At 46.0% G+C, this 17,818-nt stretch overlaps 1 protein-coding gene across 1 annotated transcript; it reads right to left on the reverse strand.

The window, feature by feature from the left end:
• Nucleotides 1-4,262: 4,262 nt before the first annotated feature.
• Nucleotides 4,263-6,919, reverse strand: JUN (Jun proto-oncogene, AP-1 transcription factor subunit). Its single transcript, XM_037148528.2, has one exon. It carries the CDS (start codon nt 5,953-5,955, stop codon nt 4,948-4,950), a length of 1,008 nt encoding a protein of 335 aa, XP_037004423.1. The 5' UTR covers nt 5,956-6,919; the 3' UTR covers nt 4,263-4,947.
• Nucleotides 6,920-17,818: the final 10,899 nt, after the last annotated feature.

Here is a 17,818-nt window from a genome sequence, read left to right on the forward strand (position 1 = left end):
ATGTCTCCCCAACTCTACGGCTGCTTTAAACACCACGTGTACTTTACACTAAGTTAAAAACCTCTCTCTGGTATTCCTCTTCGTCCCTAGCCTCTTCCCCACCAGTCCATCTTCCAAACTGCTGCTGCCATGACTCTTTCTTCAGCCGAAGGGGTCACGTCCCTGCTCCGCTTCATGTGCTTCTGTGTTCCTCCGTCACTGATGGATGGCAACCCAACTCTTAACATAGAGTAGATTTAACTTCATGATCTGAACTTTAAAATTTTTTTTAAAAACACCGACTGATTTGACTTTATTCTAATATTATTTTGCATTGGTTTCAGGCATACAGCAGAGTGGTTAGACAATCATATTCTTTACAAAATATCCCCCCTGGTATTTCTGGTACCCACATGGCACCATACATAGTTATTACAATACTATTGACTGTATTCCCCATGCTGTACTTTACATCCCTATGACTATATTGTAACTACCCATTTGCATTTCTTAATCCCTTTACCTCCTTCACTGAACCCCCCAAACTCCCCCCGTTCTGGCAACCACCAGTCTGCTCTCTGTGTCTATGAGTCTGTTTCAATTTTGTTTACTTATTTTGTCCTGACCCTTAAACGTTCCTGTTTCATCTCCCTTCACTTTTCTCCCCACACCTTTATTCTCAGCCTCGGCAAGCATCTTTCAAATCCCTAAACACACCATGTCTTCATATGCTCCCACGCCTTTGCACACAAGTCCCCCCTACTACCTCTTCTGCCCCCTGAGTCCCACTGGATCAGCTCAAATGTTGTGGCTCTCATGAAGTCTTTCCTTATAATGGCTCCTCCTCCCCGCAAGGGCACTTCTTTCTGCTCTGTCTTCATTCTCCTCTCCCATTGATTGTGAGTTCTTTGAGTAAAGGGATTGTCTAGCTCATCATTGAATCCCCTCACTTAGTACAGGGCCTCAGTGAGACCCAAACCCTGGGGAATGCCCTTCTTTGGGACATCAAAAGCCCAACCAAATATCTGGGGCCAGATTCCAGAGTTAGCAAGTGGTAGTTTTACTTTCTGGGACCATCCCAGCGTTAGCCATCTCTCTTCCCCTCTTCTATGACATTTTGCTAAGTAGAAGTGGGTGGTGGAGGCAAGGGGCAGGGCAGACTAAAAGCCTCTGTCTTTTCCCTTGGTTTAACCTATGTACATCTTCTAATGATAAAAGAACATGGGAAAATAGATACGTTATCACGATCACTGTCTCTGTCAAGCAAGTATTGGGTACTGACTTCTGGAGACCTGAAATACACTAACTTCACAGACAGAAAGTCCTCTCTGCCGTTACCAATGAAGTGGTTGCTTTTAATACAGCCACATCTGGAATCGTTTTTTTGTGCCTGCCTAATGATCCCATATTATTCTTTCCCCATCTCCACCTCCAAGCCTAATGTTTCAGGCAGACCCATTTTATACAAGGTGCCCACTTGCATTAGTTGGGAGTGAAGGGACACTCTGTGTGACTTGAAGAATGAATGTGCTAACAGCTTAATTCTTTTTAAGAGCACTCATTGAGAACTAGGCTTTAGAACTTGGTGATTGGCCAGATTTGGCTATTCTGGGGGTCTTCAACCCATCTGGAATTGTGTACCTGGAAATGAATGAGGTATATTTCTTTAGAAGAAATTAAGACCTGGAATTATTTTGGAGGAGGGTTTAAGTCCTATTGTTCACTCAGTAATCACACATTTATTTTATGAATATCCTGTATGTACCAGGCACTGTACTAGAAGTCTGGGTTCCACAGATGAGTAGGATATGGTCAGGAGATGCAGAGGTTCAAAATGTGCTATCATAGAAGTCTTGATAAAGTGTTATGGATGCTTGTGGGGAATATTCATTCCCCTTAAATATGGAGTCAGCAAAAAAGGCTTTCACAGAGGTGCTGTCACTTATGCCAGCCCTCGAAGGGTGGGTGGGATTCATTGGTTGAACCAGAAGAAAATGTGTATCAGGCAGAGGACTGAGCAGAAGCAGAAGCATCAAGGAGTGAAAGGCATGGGATTCAGTCACACAAAGATATGGTTCTCTCCCATCCAAGTACTAACCAGGCCGGACCCTGCTTAGCTTCCGAGATCAGATGAGATCGGGCGCGTTCAGGGTGGTATGGCCGTAGACAGATATGGTTCTCAAAATGAGTATGTAACAGGAATTATTTGGTGGGAACCAAAAAGAGCTAATGATCTCTCCTCCCAGAACAGTGTGTGTGTGTGTGTGTGTGTATGCATGTGCACATACAAGCACACACACAGACACACACAAAGAAGTTTACAGGCATTTTCATGGAGTTCATGAACCCTCTGCTCCAATGGGCACAAGGGGTTAAAAATCCCTAATTGAACTATTCACATATAAAACAAATTAAAAGAGGATAAATGGCTTTATGTGCCACTAACTTCATTTTCTACTATTAGTGTTACCCAGACAATAACTCATTGGATGCCAAAATAAAATTAACCTTTGAGTGCCTACAAGTAATTAGCTGATTTTTTTTGTCTCCAAAGTTTGCAGATCATTAGTTATTTTCCTCTACCACAATTATTTTTTCTATTTGAAACTAACAAGTGTGGAGATAAGCCTGAGTTTCAGGCTTTTTTTTTTTCTTTCTCTCTTTTTAACACTGGAGTCTAAAGCAAATCAGGGAGTGGTGTGGCTTTTCTGTACTGCACTGTTGTCTGGGCTTAGTCTACCTTTGCAGGTAATTAATTCTCCAGCCTGCTTATTTTTTCTAGTTGGCTCTTGTTTAGCTTCCACAGAGCCCCACCCCAAAGTGCTTTATTGTCCCTCTGCTGACGATTCCTACATATGGTCAAAATCAACTCACCTTCCGGGTTGCTGACATCGGCAAATTCACTACTTGGCAAACTCGGCCCTGCTCCCAGTAACCCTTTGTTAAAAAAAGTGTTACTAACAATGGAGTGGATCTGATAGCTAACAAGCCTGTCCAATCTCTTCCACTCCTGGATATACCACGGAGAAATTCTTTGTGTGTGGATTTATAGCCACAGGCAGGATATTAGTATTCCCAGACCTTGTTGGGTATTAGAGTACTGCTAATGAGCAAACAGCCCTACCCCAATTAGTGGTTTGTGAAATAAATATTCCTGGATATCAAATTGCTTTTGCTGCTTGATAATCACACTGGCTCTTGGGATGAAAAGCAACTAAGTAAAAATTGTTCCCTTGTTGAGTACTGCCTTGTTGATCTCCAAAGTTGTATCTGTAGACAGAATTTAAGTTTGCCATTTCCCTAGAGTTAAGGTTTGATTTACACAAGTAATCATTGTGTTGGTGTTCATGTTTCCTCTTAGGAATGTTTTCCATAGTATTTAGATTACCATCTTTTGAGACTAATTCTAAAATAATTACTTAAACAGGTTATTTTAGAAACAAACTAAGAAATGAATTATAGAAAAATCTAAAATGGTAAACTGCTATACTGGTAACTTACATAGGTATAGTTGTTTGAGAGGGGCAGACAGAGAGAGGGAGAAACATGAATTAAACTGTTTCATCTGCACTGCAACTTCTGTGTTAACTCCTACTAAATTCTCTGTTTAAGTACTGAGTAACTTCAGATGTCAGTGACATTAATTAACCCCTCCAACTGAAAAGAAAAGCTTGGATATAGGGCTTGGAAAGAAAAAAAGTAGTAAAGGGAAAGCAATTCAAGATCTGTTACTGGTATTTGAATACGTTTATTGTGACAAGAATGCTGTTATAAATATTCATAAGCAAAGACCATCTTTTTTAATCTAGGAATTGTTAAAATGAAGATTCCAAATTGGAAGGATACATCTTTTGCAAAAATCTGCCACGATTCCTGCTTTGAGAATAAGCATCTATTGTTAAACTTCTACTAACATTATAAATGGTCACAGCACATGCCACTTGATCTAATCCAAACTTTAAAATGTTTGACTCCCCAGTGGGCTGTCCCTCTTCACCACCACCTCCCTTCCCTCAGCCTCCTGAAAGGCCACACTATTCTTTGTAAGTAACAGTATAACTTGGTAAGAGAGCAGCCAGTTATTCCTCAAGTCCAGTAGAGAACCGTTTTTACTGCTTGAGAGGGAGCAGCACTGAGAGTAATTCTAACTGACCCTCTTAACTCCTTCAGCTACACCTGGATAGGAAATCTGGAGATAATGCAGAAAAGAGGTTGGGGGAGGGGTACTTTTTCAATATTTTATTTTCTTAAATATCCTTTCTGGAATTTGCAGAAACAAAACATAAAAAAATTATATACTTTATTACAAATGGTAAACTGATGCTCCAAATCTCTTATTTACAAACAACACTGGGCAGGACACCCAAACAAACAAACATGAAATAACTTACAAAGGCATGAAGCTGTTTATTGACAGTAATCAGCTTTCATCAAATTAAAAAATATATATATGTACATACACAGTTAAGGAAGGCAGGCCAGAAAGAGTTCATCTGTAGCCTCAGCTTCACGCTCACAAACCTCCCTCCCGCCACCCCTCCCCGACCCCTCCCCCCTTTGTATTCTTAAAGAGTACTACAGAAGCGATCTACAGTCTCTATTGCAGTTTGTAACCCCTCCCCCTCCCCCCTTTTAATACTGAATGAGATCGAAAGTTAGGTCCATGCAGTTCTTGGTCAATGTTAAAGAAAAGTCTAACGTTTTGTTTGCGCTGGGACAGCCAGTCCGCAAAGCGGGGCAGCCCGCAGGCAGCCGCTGCCTGGCTCCACGCCAAAGGAGGGCGAGCCAAGTCCTTCCCACTGGTGCACACTGGGGGCGCCGTCAGGACGCAACCCAGTCCAACTTGGATACCCTTGGCTTTAGTCCTCGGACACTTCTTTTCTCTCTCTCTCACAACTTGTCAATTTCTCAAGTCTGTCTCTGTGTTATGTTTTTTTCCGTTGCCCCTCAGCCCCCGACAGTCTCTCCTCAAAACGTTTGCAACTGCTGCGTTAGCATGAGTTGGCACCCACTATTAACGTGGTTCATGACTTTCTGTTTAAGCTGTGCCACCTGTTCCCTAAGCATGTTAGCTGTAGACGCCAGCTCCGAGTTTTGCGCTTTCAAGGTTTTCACTTTTTCCTCCAACCGGGCGATTCTTTCCAGCTTCCTTTTCCGGCACTTGGAGGCGGCTATGCGGTTCCTCATGCGTTTCCTCTCGGCCTTGATCCGCTCTTGGGACTCCATGTCGATAGGGGACAGGGGCGGTGTTTCTCCGGGCATTTCGGGCACCGTCTGCGGCTCCTCCTTCAAGGCCTGCAGCCGCGGGTGCTGCACAGGGATCTGCTGGGGCAGGTGGTGAGGCGGCTGCGGTGGCTGCTGCTGAGGCTGTTGGGGCTGCGCGGGAAAGGCCAGGCCAGCAGCGCCGTAGGAGGGCGCCCCGCCGCCGGTGCTCAGCGCTCCGGGATTGAAGTTGTTGAGGTTGGCGTAGACCGGCGGCTCGCTGTGCAGGCTGGCGCTGAAGCCGCCGCTACCGCTGCCGCCCGCCACTGAAGCCACTGCTGGAGCCACCATGCCTGCCCCGCTGACCGGCTGCGCCGCGGACGTGACGCTGGGTAGCGTGTTCTGGCTGTGCAGTTCGGCCAGCGCGCGCACGAAGCCCTCAGCAAAGCCCTCCTGCTCGTCAGTCACGTTCTTGGGGCACAGGAACTGGGTGGGGGTAGGTGTGGTAGTGATGTGCCCGTTGCTAGACTGAATGATCAGGCGCTCCAGCTCCGGCGACGCCAGTTTGAGCAGCCCCACGTCGGGCGAGGTGAGGAGGTCTGAGTTCTTGGCCCGGAGGTGCGGCTTCAGGCTGCCCACCGGATCGGCTAGGTTCAGGGTCATGCTCTGTTTCAGGATCTTGGGGTTGCTGTAGCCGTAGGCGCCACTCTCGGACTGGAGGAATGAGGCGTTGAGGGCATCGTCGTAGAAGGTCGTTTCCATCTTTGCAGTCATAGAACAGTCCGTCACTTCACGTGGGGTTAGTTTGGGCAGCGCGCAGAAGTTTGGGGGCCGCAACAGCGCGCTGGCAAACGGGGGACACCCGCGCCTCCCCGGGCCTTTGGCAAGGAAAGTTTCTCTAAGAGCGCGCGCACCCGCTGGCTGTCCTCCCCCCTGCGCCCTCCTCACCAGTTCGCTCCAGGGAACGCGGGGTTAAGACGCCGCCCGCACTCTTGTCCGCTCGCGCGCGCTGCCGGCTTTGAAAAGTCGCGGTCACTCTCTGAGCGCTCCTCCGAGCAGCGGCTCCTTGGAGCCCGGGAACTCGTTACCCGGTGACAGTGGCTCTCTTGGAGGCGGCTCACCACGGTCACTGCAGTGGCCGGCCGCCGGCGGGTCTCCACCGCCCGGACTCCGACGACTGTCCCCTCCTCCGCCGAGAGAGGGAGGGGGCGCCCGGCGGCCGCAGCTCGCCCAAGTTCAGCAACCGGTGCGAGCGAAGCTGAGCGCTCTTTCCCTTCTAGATCTCCTCTCCGCCTCCTGCTTTTCTTTATCGCAGCTGCGGCAGCTTCGGACGGAGAAAAGCTCTGCACAAGTTCGCTCCGGGACCCAGGGGCTACTTGTCCCCCTGGCCAGGAAACTTCTTTGCCGCTGCTGCGGCTCACTGGACTTCTCCGGGCGACAGTCGCCGCTCTCCGCGCTGTCAGCAGCCCCCAAGCAGCGGGGCGCTCCTTCTGGGGGTGGCTGGAGATGGGGCTCTTCAGACGTTCCCCAAAACACCAGTCCGGGAGCCACAGACGCTAGTTCTAGGCAGTTGTTGAGAAAATAATAAAGAAAGTAGGATTTGCGGTTCGGACTCTACTATGGTCCTGACTGTGTCTGCCTGTCTCCCTGAGTCCGCGCACCTCCACTCACACCTCGCTGCTTCAGCCACACTCAGTGCAACTCTGAGCCCTTATCCAGCTCGAGCTCAACACTTATCTGCTACCAGTCAACCCCTAAAAATAGCCCATGATGTCACCCCAAGGCCTTCGCATTGGCTCGCGTCGCTCTCAAGGGGGCGGGCCCGCCCGTCGCCATGGAGACCCCACCCTAGAAGATTCTTCTCCCGACCCGCGGAGGCTCACGGGATGAGGTAATGCTCTGCTGCTCTCCTACAGTTGGGCCCTTCTTTCTCCTCCTCCCCTTCACCCTCCCGGGCGACTCGCGCCCCACTCTTCGCCTTCCCCTCCCAGGCGCGTCTTTCCCGACCCGCCCGGTGCATTGTGGGCTGACGTCTTGGGGTTTGACTGTCTAAGTGTCGGTGGCTACTGTGAGCCCGGCGGACGCGGGCGCTCGCAACCTTTGACAGAGGCCGGCTCAAGTTCTGGGCGGGAATGCCGAGGCTGCGGGGACCCGGAAAGCTGGGGAGCCCTGCCCAGTGTCTGGGACCGAAGGTGCGGGGCGTATATTTTCCTCACTCTGTTGGGGCGCGAAGTCACCTATGGGCACTTCGCCGCCGCGCAAGGCGGGGAGGTCGAGCGCCGGAGTCCTTACCCCCCCGCACTTCCGGGGGGCGGGGCGCCGCCCTTAAGGTGGCTCTGTCAAGTTCCCCTTGGAGTAGGCGGATGAAAGTGGGCTTGAGTTAGGGGCGGTCTCGCGAGAGTCTGTCCCCCGCGTTGAGGACACTAGGAAGTTTCTTTCCTGGTCAAGTTCACCAGAGACCGTCCGCCCCGCTCTCTGGCTGCGCCCTAGAAGCCGAGGGATTTGCCTTGCTCGGAACTGGATGCTCAGCTCTGGGTCCCCGCCTCACCCGTACTTCACCTTCCGGACCACGGGAGAAAGAGTGTGGGGGTCACAGCTTCGTCTCGGAGGATTTTTTCCCCCTTTATATAATAGGGAGTTGAGAACTCCAGCTGAGAGAATTAGGAGGCAACTCAGCGTCCAGTTGAGAACCAGCGTTTAGGGAATCCGAAACTTGGGGAACCCCGGTGATTGTCTACCTGCCCCCGCATAACAAGAACACGCACACCACACATCAGGCTACAGAACACGCTTACGCTCACTCTCCTCCCGCCCTTGTTTGCTTCCGGGAAAACAAATCCGAGAGCGCGGACTCTCGCCAAAAGTCACGCAGCAAGGAATCGGATGGAAGCAGAATTTAAAATCTCTTCGCCCTTGGCCGGGTTCTGGGCCCATATCCTGTGTAGCCTCTAGGAAGCGCTAGACACATATAAGTGGTTCCTGTTCTAGGGTGGTTATTTTATCCTCCCCCCCATCCCGCACATCTTAGGTACAAAAATGTACGGTGGAAAGACTGAAGTCGGGAATCGTGGGTTCTGTCGTAGCCAACGCTGTCATGGTGTGAAGTGAGCAAGTCACCCAGCTTCTCTGAGCTTCGTTCAGTTCCTTTATCTTTGGGGGGTGGGGAACCACCTCAATGTGCTGAGGTAGTGTGGCATCATCACTTTCAGGGCTAGGAAGTGATCGCCAAACAACCCCCTTCCCTGAGTTTCCCAGAGGCTTGATGGAATGCTAGGATATGAATGTGACTTGGTAGGAGCAGGTGTACATACGTCTGTGCGGAGCACTGAGGGGGGGGCGGGGGGAGGGGGCGGGAGGAAAAATAGGGTGAGAAGTAAGCTCTTTCCCGGGGCAAAAGGCCTAAGACTGGGGCTTGAAGTTGGACCGGCAGCAGTTTCTATACCATACCTAGGATTTAATTCTGGCTTTTCAGCTTCAGAACTTAAGGGAATTCAACCTTAGGTTCAGAGCCCAGAGCTTTAAGGTCTTTGTGGCTTTGAGAGAGATTCAACAGCCCAAAAGCAGCGGGGGCAGGGAAATCTCGACTTTTCCTCACTCCAGGCACTCACCTTTCATTCTCTTGCAGCAGAGAAGAACCGAGTGGATACTGTGAGCCAGGTAGTGTCTGGGTTCGGGGGCAGGGGTGGGGTAGAGATACAGTGATGACAAGATTCAGTTACTTTCCTCAAGGAGGGAACATTCTCTACTATTGCCCCAGTTCACTTTCTTTTTAATCAGGGAACTGGTGTTCTTAATAATGTTTATAATGAGAGCAATTAAATTAAATTTCATGTATTAAACGTCTACTATCATCTAGGCGTTTGCCTGAGCAATTTAAATATGCAATTTCTTTCACAACCATCTAGAGCTATGTTTATTATTAGGTAGATTTAACATGTGAGGAACTAGGCCCAGAGATGTTACATATCTTGCTTAGGCCACACAGGTAGCTGGAAATTGACCTCAGGTGTATGTTACATTCCCTTGTATCTTCTCTGCTCTGGGAGACTTTCTTGTAATATATTGTCTGCAGGAAATAGAGCTTGGATGGTGGTAAAGCAGAAACTTGCCTTGCCTGATCCTTTGTAACTCTTTTCAGAGCTCCCGTATTTAGAAAATTCAAGACTCAGGACTTTGTATAAATATATATATATCTTTTGCTTCAGGGTTCTGCGTGTTCCTTGCTGCCTTATGTGGTTTAGTAGGCTGATTTTCTCCTTATGTTGAGAAATAGCGTATTTCATCCAAAAAATAACAGATCTGTTTATGTTGACGCCTCTGCTTGGAAGCCTTCGTTGGCGTCCCCTTACCACCAGAAGAGAGTTCAGACACCTTTGCCTAGGAAAGGGGGCCTTTTACAGTCCAGCTCCTTCCCTCAGGCCTCATCTCCCAGTATCCAGCAGGAAAGGCTGGGCTATGCTGCCCTAAGGAACAACCCCAAGAGCTCAGTGACTTACCTCTGGGAAGCTTATTTCTTGCTAATGCTGTGTGCTCACTGTGCATCTGCAGGGCAGTTCTGTTCACTGTGGTCACTTGAGGATTCCAGTTAAAGAAAATTTCATCTTAGAGCATGCTTCTTATTACTGTCTTGGCTAAGGGTGGGGTAGGGCTAGAGGGAAGGCATGAAGTTATTCACTGGCTCTCAGAGCATCCACCTGGAAGTGACGCCCTGTACTCTGCTGGTGTATCATTGGTCAAAGTAAGTCAGATGGCCAGGTCTAACTTCGAATCACTGTAACCCTGCCAAGTGTCCGAATGGAGAGAGCCAGGAAGATTTGTGGGACAACATCAATGGTTCTAACAGTGTCCTTTTCCGTTCACCAAATGTTTGGCTCAGTGTCCTCCCACAAGCAGAATTCCCTCACTCTTTTCTCAAGGGGGACAACTCTACAGACCCCTCTAGTCACAGTGTATCAAGCTCACTTTCTGGGTTCTGAGCGATGTGTAGTAGACTCTATATCAGCTCCAGGTGTGACTCTTCATCTGAAGGAAAGATGTCAGGACAGAGCCAGGATTATTGCCATGAACACACTGTTTGGGAGGCAAAGGAACAGGAGACCACAGTAGGCACTAGTTCAAGGAGCAGACCTGTTGAGGACCCCCTGTTCAACACCCCACTCAGCCCCTGGTTCTGCTCCCTGAGTGTAGCTGCCCCATGCATTGCTTTCCCTGATCCCTGGCTTTGCCTCTGAGAGATACTTCCTCTTCTGTATCTAAAGCAGTCATAGGAAATATGTTTTTAAATAAGCTTTTAAAAATTAGGGAGAGGGCTACAGAGTGATATTAAGTCTCCAATACAGTCTCCTTCAATCCAGGCAGCAGAAGTCTCACATCCATGTGTGTTTCCTGTCAATTTGCTTCCAGCCATTCCATTCCCAACAGCCACAGCCAGCTCTTTTCTAGACACAGGAGGCCTATGGTCTGCCATGTTTCTTTGCTTTCTTGTTCTCATGCCTATTGATCTTTCTGTCTCTCATTTGTTTTCCCGCCCACCCCCTAACTTGGTTTTCAGTGCTTTCAACTTATTGGGCTACAGTGTGAGAGTCACACTTCTCCTCCCTTTTCTAGAGCCATCTGTCCAGTTGAAAACATGTGCCGTGTGACATCTTAACTTCTCCAGAGGTGTTGAGGCCATACCCTTGACTTGATCTGTACTTCAAGGATGATTTTACCTGGACTTTTTCTTGCTGAAAACATTTCTTAACTGTATTATTTGTTGAGATTGAGCAATGGTAGCCTTTTTCTAACCCTGCAAATCTCTGAATGTCTAGATTGTACCTACTGTCTTTCATTCCTGCTTGCAAACTGGCCATGTCTTCTCTGAACTCATTTCTCTTTTTTTGTAATAAGTTTCCAAATGCATCCAACAGCCACCAATACATGCTACTAACACTTTGTTTTACAGTCTCATTCAGTTCATTAGTTTCATGATATGCCTTCTAAATTATCACAGTGCTATATTCACCAAATAGATCAGTATCCTTTTAGTTTCTGGTAACAGGGTTGTTAGTTACTGTCATCTAAGCAAATGTTTAATATGATTTTTGTTATTACATTACCCCATGTCTAGGTGCCAGTTTTTATATCAGTCAGGATAGGATAGGTTTGCCACCATAACAATCCTAAAATCTTAGTAGCTTAACCGAAAAAAAAAAAAAAATCCAACCTTATTTCTTGCTCATACTACATGTTCAAAATCAAAGGGGCTCTGCTCAATGTACTCACTCAGAAACGAAGGCTGAAGAAGATTTCATCTTGATGTATGCTTCCACACTCATCCCAATTACTTCAATGAGGGAGAAAGCATGGTGAATTCACATTGGATTTAAAAGCTTCCTTCCTGAAATAAGACACATTACTTATGCTTGTATATTATTGGTCAAAACTAGTCACATGACCATGTTTTATAGGCTTCAGGAAAGTGCAATCCTACTATGTTCCTGGAAGTCAAGAGCTGGAAACGCTTGCCTCTGTATAGGCGAGGTTAAGCTATGGTAGTGATCCAAAAATCTCACTGCATGACAACCACAGAATTATTTCTCATTCATAGTATACACCCGTTATGGGTTGGCTGTGTCTCTGCTTCACACACTTCATCTTTGCCGTTGGACCGTTTCTGAAACATTGCTGATTGTCCTGACAGAGAGGAAAGAGCATGGTGTTTAAAGCTTCTGCTGAGAACAGTTCACATGGCCAAACCTGATGTCAGTGGGGAGGAGCAGCATTTGCAGCGGGGAATACAGTTTGCCACACCCTGCAACAGCACATTCCACCCATTCCTATGAGTCTTGGCCACCCTAAACCTTGTCCATTCCGCTTAATATTTTCCTGCCTTTCCATTTACTTTTGTCCCTCGTCAAACTGCTACCTGGCAAACTCCTACTCAGCCTTCAACACCTGGCTCAAATAATTGCTTCCTCTGAAGATTTCTATTACCACATCTACTACCCTTCCCTCAAATGGTTATTACCTTCTTTGGCTCTCACCAAACTGGATGCATACCTGAAGCAAAGAATGTTTCTCATGTGTTCTTGTAAATATCTTCCAACATTCCTGACTCCAAATCCAGGAACTGTGTCTTATTTATTTTTATATCTGTTGTGCTTAATGTAATGCTTGACACATGGAGGGGTAGACTGTATTCAATAAATGCTCGTTGATGATTTTTTTTAAAAAAAGTCATTTCTGTAGTGGAATTAAGGGGGGGTGTTTTAATAGTCAAATAGCAACAGTACCTTGTTTTAATACATAGAACTTGGGAACATTTCAAATGCCCTGCTGAAACCACCTTAAGCCATCCTGTTGGATTTGGGATACAACCCAAATCTTTGTCTTGCCTATAAGATCTCACATGATCTGGGCTATATCCTACCTCACCGGTTTGAAATAGCTAGTACTTCTCTCCTTGTTTACACTGGCTATGGCTGTATTAAGGTAGCCTAGGTTATACTATAGTAAAAAAACAACTCTAAAGCTCAGTGATTCAGGGCAGAAAAATTGTATTTCCCTTTCTCCATGTTCAGTAAGGATTGGTAAGACTCTGATTACATTGTCTTCCTCTGAAACCTGGCCTGGTAGACTCCCTTCTTCCAGGATCATTACAGATAATCAATCGAAGTAGAGAGAAAGAGAGCTTCGAAGGATCTTGCCAGGCACAGTTACCTGTTTGCCGTGCTTAATGTGCTCCCACCTGTAATGCACACCCACGTTTTTGACCCAAACTTTCAGGAAAAAAAAATCTTTCATTTAAATTTTGAAATAAAATTTTAATGTATTTACATTAGATATTTGGTTTTTTATATTATAAAGGAATTTTAGCATTTCTTTTGAACACATTATGGTACAAGAAATTTTCTGTAACAAATAATTACAAAACACAAGAATAGGTACAAGGTATTTCAGGTACTGCCCTTGCGTAAATGCACATCCTCATTTTTCCCTCACCTTTGCCACAGAACATCCTGCGTCACTTCTCTGGACTCACTGCCCAAAAGTCGTCTCAAGGCCCCACCCTGCCGCAGGGAGACCAGGAAGTGCAATCCTATTTGCCTGGAAGGCAGAGCTGGAGGCATTTGGTGACGGGCCTAGTGACTCCCACACTGGACTTCTTCAGTTCTGCAAACAAGACAAACTGTTTCTTGCCTAAGAACCTTTATGTGAGCCCTCCCACTTCTTCCCGGTTCCTTGGTCAATTTCCATTTCTTTGAATGTTAGCTTAAATTACAATTAAAAAAGCCTTTTTTTTCCAGACTACATCCCCACCCCCATTTAAATTGGATTCCCCTCTTAAACTTTCTCACAAGTCCCTGTGGTTTTTCTTCATAGCATTGGGATTTCAGTGATAAATACCTCCTTTTCCCCCCAGGACCCGCTGAAAGTTAGATACAGGAAGCAGATGAATGGAGATTGCAATGCTAACTTGATATAGGATAGATTGGAGGGTGTGGCAGACAGGCCACAGTGGATTTGCTAATGCTTCACCCTGAATTAAACTTAACTACCAGTCCCTGGCTCAGGTGGGCAGTGGCAGACGTCGTCTAAGTGGACAGTGAGGGTGTATATCCTGTGGACAAATTGATTCCGAAAAGAGGGCAGCTGGCCGAGATGGGCACGCGGAACTCAGCCATCAGCAAACCCTCTTCCCATGGAGGTAAATGAGGGACGGAGAGAGTGGACAAGAGGGCTGCTGTAGCAAATGCCCCTTCATGTAATAAGCCAGGGAAATGGAGATTTCCTCATCACAAAAGAATCTATCTTCATTTGTTATTCCGTATTTCTTCGTGTCGTTTTTATTTCTTTATTTATTTAGTTCAGTCTTGCTCACCAGAGGCCAAGCATCAAAAGGGCAGGATAAGCAGATCTTTTTGTCTTCACTGTATCCACAGGATTTAGTATAATGCTTGGCACATAGAGGGTGTTCAATAAATCTTTCTTATACGTTAGAGCTTCTTTGGAAGTCTTTCCCTTGGATTAGCTGTGAACAAAATTAGTTCTCATTTGCTTGAGAGTGGTTTCCAATTTTGGAAGGATCCATTTTCTTCCTATTCCCCCTGCTTTTTTCAGATTGTCAGCTTGGATATATGCATCTACATTTCAATGTAAGTAAAGAGGCAGAAAAGAAGAAAACTGAAATACAAGTTAGTAGGTAAATTGAGTTGTTGGAGAGTATGCTCAGACTAGGTTTGTGTTAGGGAGGAATGTGGAATTGCACACATTATCATCCTCAAGGCGATGTCTTTTCAGCAGTCAGGATTTCCACAAAACTTGTGCGGGATCATAAGGTGGCAAGGGTCCTTAGAAGGCATCTTCCCAGTCTTGCCCTGTACCCAGTGCAGGGGTGGCTTTGGCAGCATCCACCCTGCTTAAATACTCAGAGCCGGCGAGCGATATTTCTAGTGATTGCAGCTGGTTGGACTGTGTTGGGAACATTATGAACGTGAACCTGTGGAAAACAATTTAGACCAATCTGAGAGATCGCAGAGATGATAGGCCACGTGGTGGGAAGCCTGCAGCTGTGTCCCGGGGAGAAGAAAGGAAGGAACTGGGAATATTTACCTAAAGAGAAAAATGAAGACGGCGGGAGCATATGTAGAAATCTCCCAAGAGTTGTGCAACTGTCGTGTGGGGGGTTCACTTAGTCCATAGGTTTTGAGGTCAGAGTGCGGGTAATGTCTAGAAGTTAGAGGGGAAAATGGCTATACTTATGGAAGAACTTTGTGAAGTTACATTTCTTAAAATTTTTTGTCAATGGGATAGTTGCCTTAAAAGTAGAATTGAAGTTCACCCACTCCCTGCATGTTCATTGTCTATGACGTGCTAGGCACTGTGCTCAGTTAGTTATGATGATTCTGAGGGGGTCCACAGTGACCTGTAATAACCACCACTTCATTTTCAAAGTTTATAAAGGCCACTTTTAAATATTGTCTTTTAGAATTTGCCTGCAAGTGGTTATCACCATTAGTGGTTTCTCGTGACCCTTTTTTTACTCTCAAGTCCAGTGCTAGTTAGACATTCTTCTATCAAAACAAGTGTTTTCAGTGTCCACAAATCAAAATGACCTGTACTTGGGGTCACTTAGAACTAGATACCATTTGTCATGGAGGAACTATAAAGTGTTCACCAAACTCTCTTTCCTCCTGTACGCGCGCCCCCCCCCCACCAGCTACACTGCATCTTCTGGCATCCTTTGTAACTGGGTGCCGTTGCTTGGCTGAGTTTTAGCCAATGCAAAGGGGGGTGAATGTAAAGAGTGCTACTTATTGGCTTGGCCCATAAAGCCATCATTCCCCATCTCCTGGTTAAAAGTAAGGGACATAGAGGGGGGCAGAACCACAAATGGAAGGAGCCCGCGTCTCTGAATGACCATGTGGAAGATTGCCCGTTGACAGGAAGGCCATCCTGTGTCTCATTGGGCTTTGCCCGAGTGAGAAGTCAACTACACTGTGTCGAACCACTGAAATTTCGGAGTGTGTATGTTAGAGCTGCTAGTGTCTTCTTATTCCCGCTGGTGCTGCAGGAAACCCTCAGTGAGGGAATGAATGTGGAACTGAAGTTAGGGAGTTTTGTTCTCTTTCCTGTTTGGAGAGAATTAGTGGAGGAGGCAGAAGTGAAGGACATAGCACTTAATCACACACCGATGCTTCCTGTTGTTACTGTTCTCTCTCTGTCTGAAATTCACAGGCTTCATGAGACATGTTGCCATGTCTGATATCCTCTCTGTATTTAATCTTTCAGGGGATATTTATTGAGAAGTGCCATGTGCTTTGGGGCTTTCCGAAGAAATAAATGTAGCATATATTGTTCAATATGTTATTCATTTTCTCAACAATTTTTGAGCATTTACTATGTGTCAGCCACTGATAAACACTGGTGGGCAAAGGCTACAGTACCTGCCCACATGTTGGGGTATAGCAAGGAAAATACAAGGGCTAGACTAGTCAAGTATGGTAATACAGTGTGAGAAGGAAGGACAGGGTGTTCTGGGTACACAGAGAAGGACATCTGACAAGGGTGGTGATCAGAGAATTACCTTCTAAGTAGATGATGAGTAAATTGAGATCTTGAGAATGAGGAGGAGTAGCCAGAAGGAGAGGAGACAGTGGAGTAAGAGTGTTCTAGAAAGAAGAACGGCATGTACAAAGGTCTGAATGTGGGGCATGATTATGGGGTGTGTCTGGAAGGACCAAAAGGTAAGGTGGAGAGGAAGAGTGGAGAGGATGAGCACAAGAGAAGGACCTTGTAATACATGTGTGCATGTACTTAAGAAATGTATACAACAGGCCTTATGTACTTAATAAATGCACACAGAAGGCCTTCCATAATGTGTATTCATTTACCTAGGAAGATGTAGTTGATTAACCATCAAGATGTCAACACTGTGATATTCGAGTAATTTCCAATTTCCTCCTCATGCTTCTGTTTCAGAACTTTTACAATAAACATGTATTACACTTAAAAACTCAAAACGATGGTTTTTTATTAGTTGTGACTATACCTGTCATCTCTTATAGGATCCCCACAGCAGTCTTCTGAGTAAAACAAGGTTCAGAGGTGGTGAGGTCCCATTCAGTCTACTTTCTCTCCATTGTCCCTGCCTGCCTTGCAGTTTCCTAAGCAGTGATGATGGCTTTTCTTGGAACTAGTGATGTTAGAGTTGTGTTGAGAGTTCATGTGTACGTATGTGCAACCTGGAGAAATAGGGTCAATGTTCTCCTGACCTACTGAAGAGGCTTCCCACATACATAGGATGGCACTCAGCCGACTGAACTATGCCATTAGAGGTCTCGTTTTGTCGATGCTGTTATGTCCTTCGCCTAGTGATTTTTCAGTAAGAGAGAGGGTTACCAATAATTTTGAAAAGTGTAGGTAGGGAAGGAGATTGTTTCCCATTATTTTGTCAGCCCACATCTTGATTGACTAGCACGTTGGAGCTTGGCCAAACCATTGATGATAAATATTTGCAGTGAACACCCAAATGCTTGTAAGTCTTGAAACACTGTATCAGCAGTCTCTAAATTATGCTATAGCAACAAACTGCCCCTCAAATCTCAGAGGCTTAAAAGAGCATGAGTTTATTTCCTGTGTATATTACATTTTCAGCCTGATTTAGGCCTTAGCTCTTTGCTCTGAGACCCAGGCTGCAGGAGCAACCCCTGTCTGCGAGGTTGCTGGTGTGGTCACAGGTGAGAGAGAGGCGACACCATGGGACAGGTCTTAAAGTTTGCTCACATGTCACTTCCACTTACCTTCCATTGCCCAAGTGTGTCACAGGGCAGCAAAACTTTTGACCAACACCTTCTCAACATTCTGAGTCTCAGTTTCCTTTTCTACAAATGGAAGTAGGTAAAATACATTATGGTATACTCAAACCACGGAATATCATGTAGCCATTGGAAAGATGAATTAATTGCCCTTAAGAAGATGAGTTGCCCTACAGAGATGCCCACGATACAGTGTTATGTGAAGAAAGCAAATTGTAATGTTTGTAGCATGGTATTATTTTTGCATAAATTAAAAACCTATCTCTGTATATTTGTTTGCACTAGAATATTAATAAAAACAGCTAATGTTTAATGAGTGTTTACGCCATATGCCCATC

Source organism: Artibeus jamaicensis, unplaced genomic scaffold, assembly GCF_021234435.1.
Source record: "Artibeus jamaicensis isolate MK-2021 breed Jamaican fruit bat unplaced genomic scaffold, CSHL_Jam_final scaffold_1019, whole genome shotgun sequence".
NCBI lineage: Eukaryota > Metazoa > Chordata > Mammalia > Chiroptera > Phyllostomidae > Artibeus > Artibeus jamaicensis.

Excerpts from the sequence above, each read along its gene's own strand:
- JUN (XM_037148528.2), bottom strand. The coding sequence starts at position 5,955 with ATGACTGCAAAGATGGAAACGACCTTCTACGACGATGCCCTCAACGCC.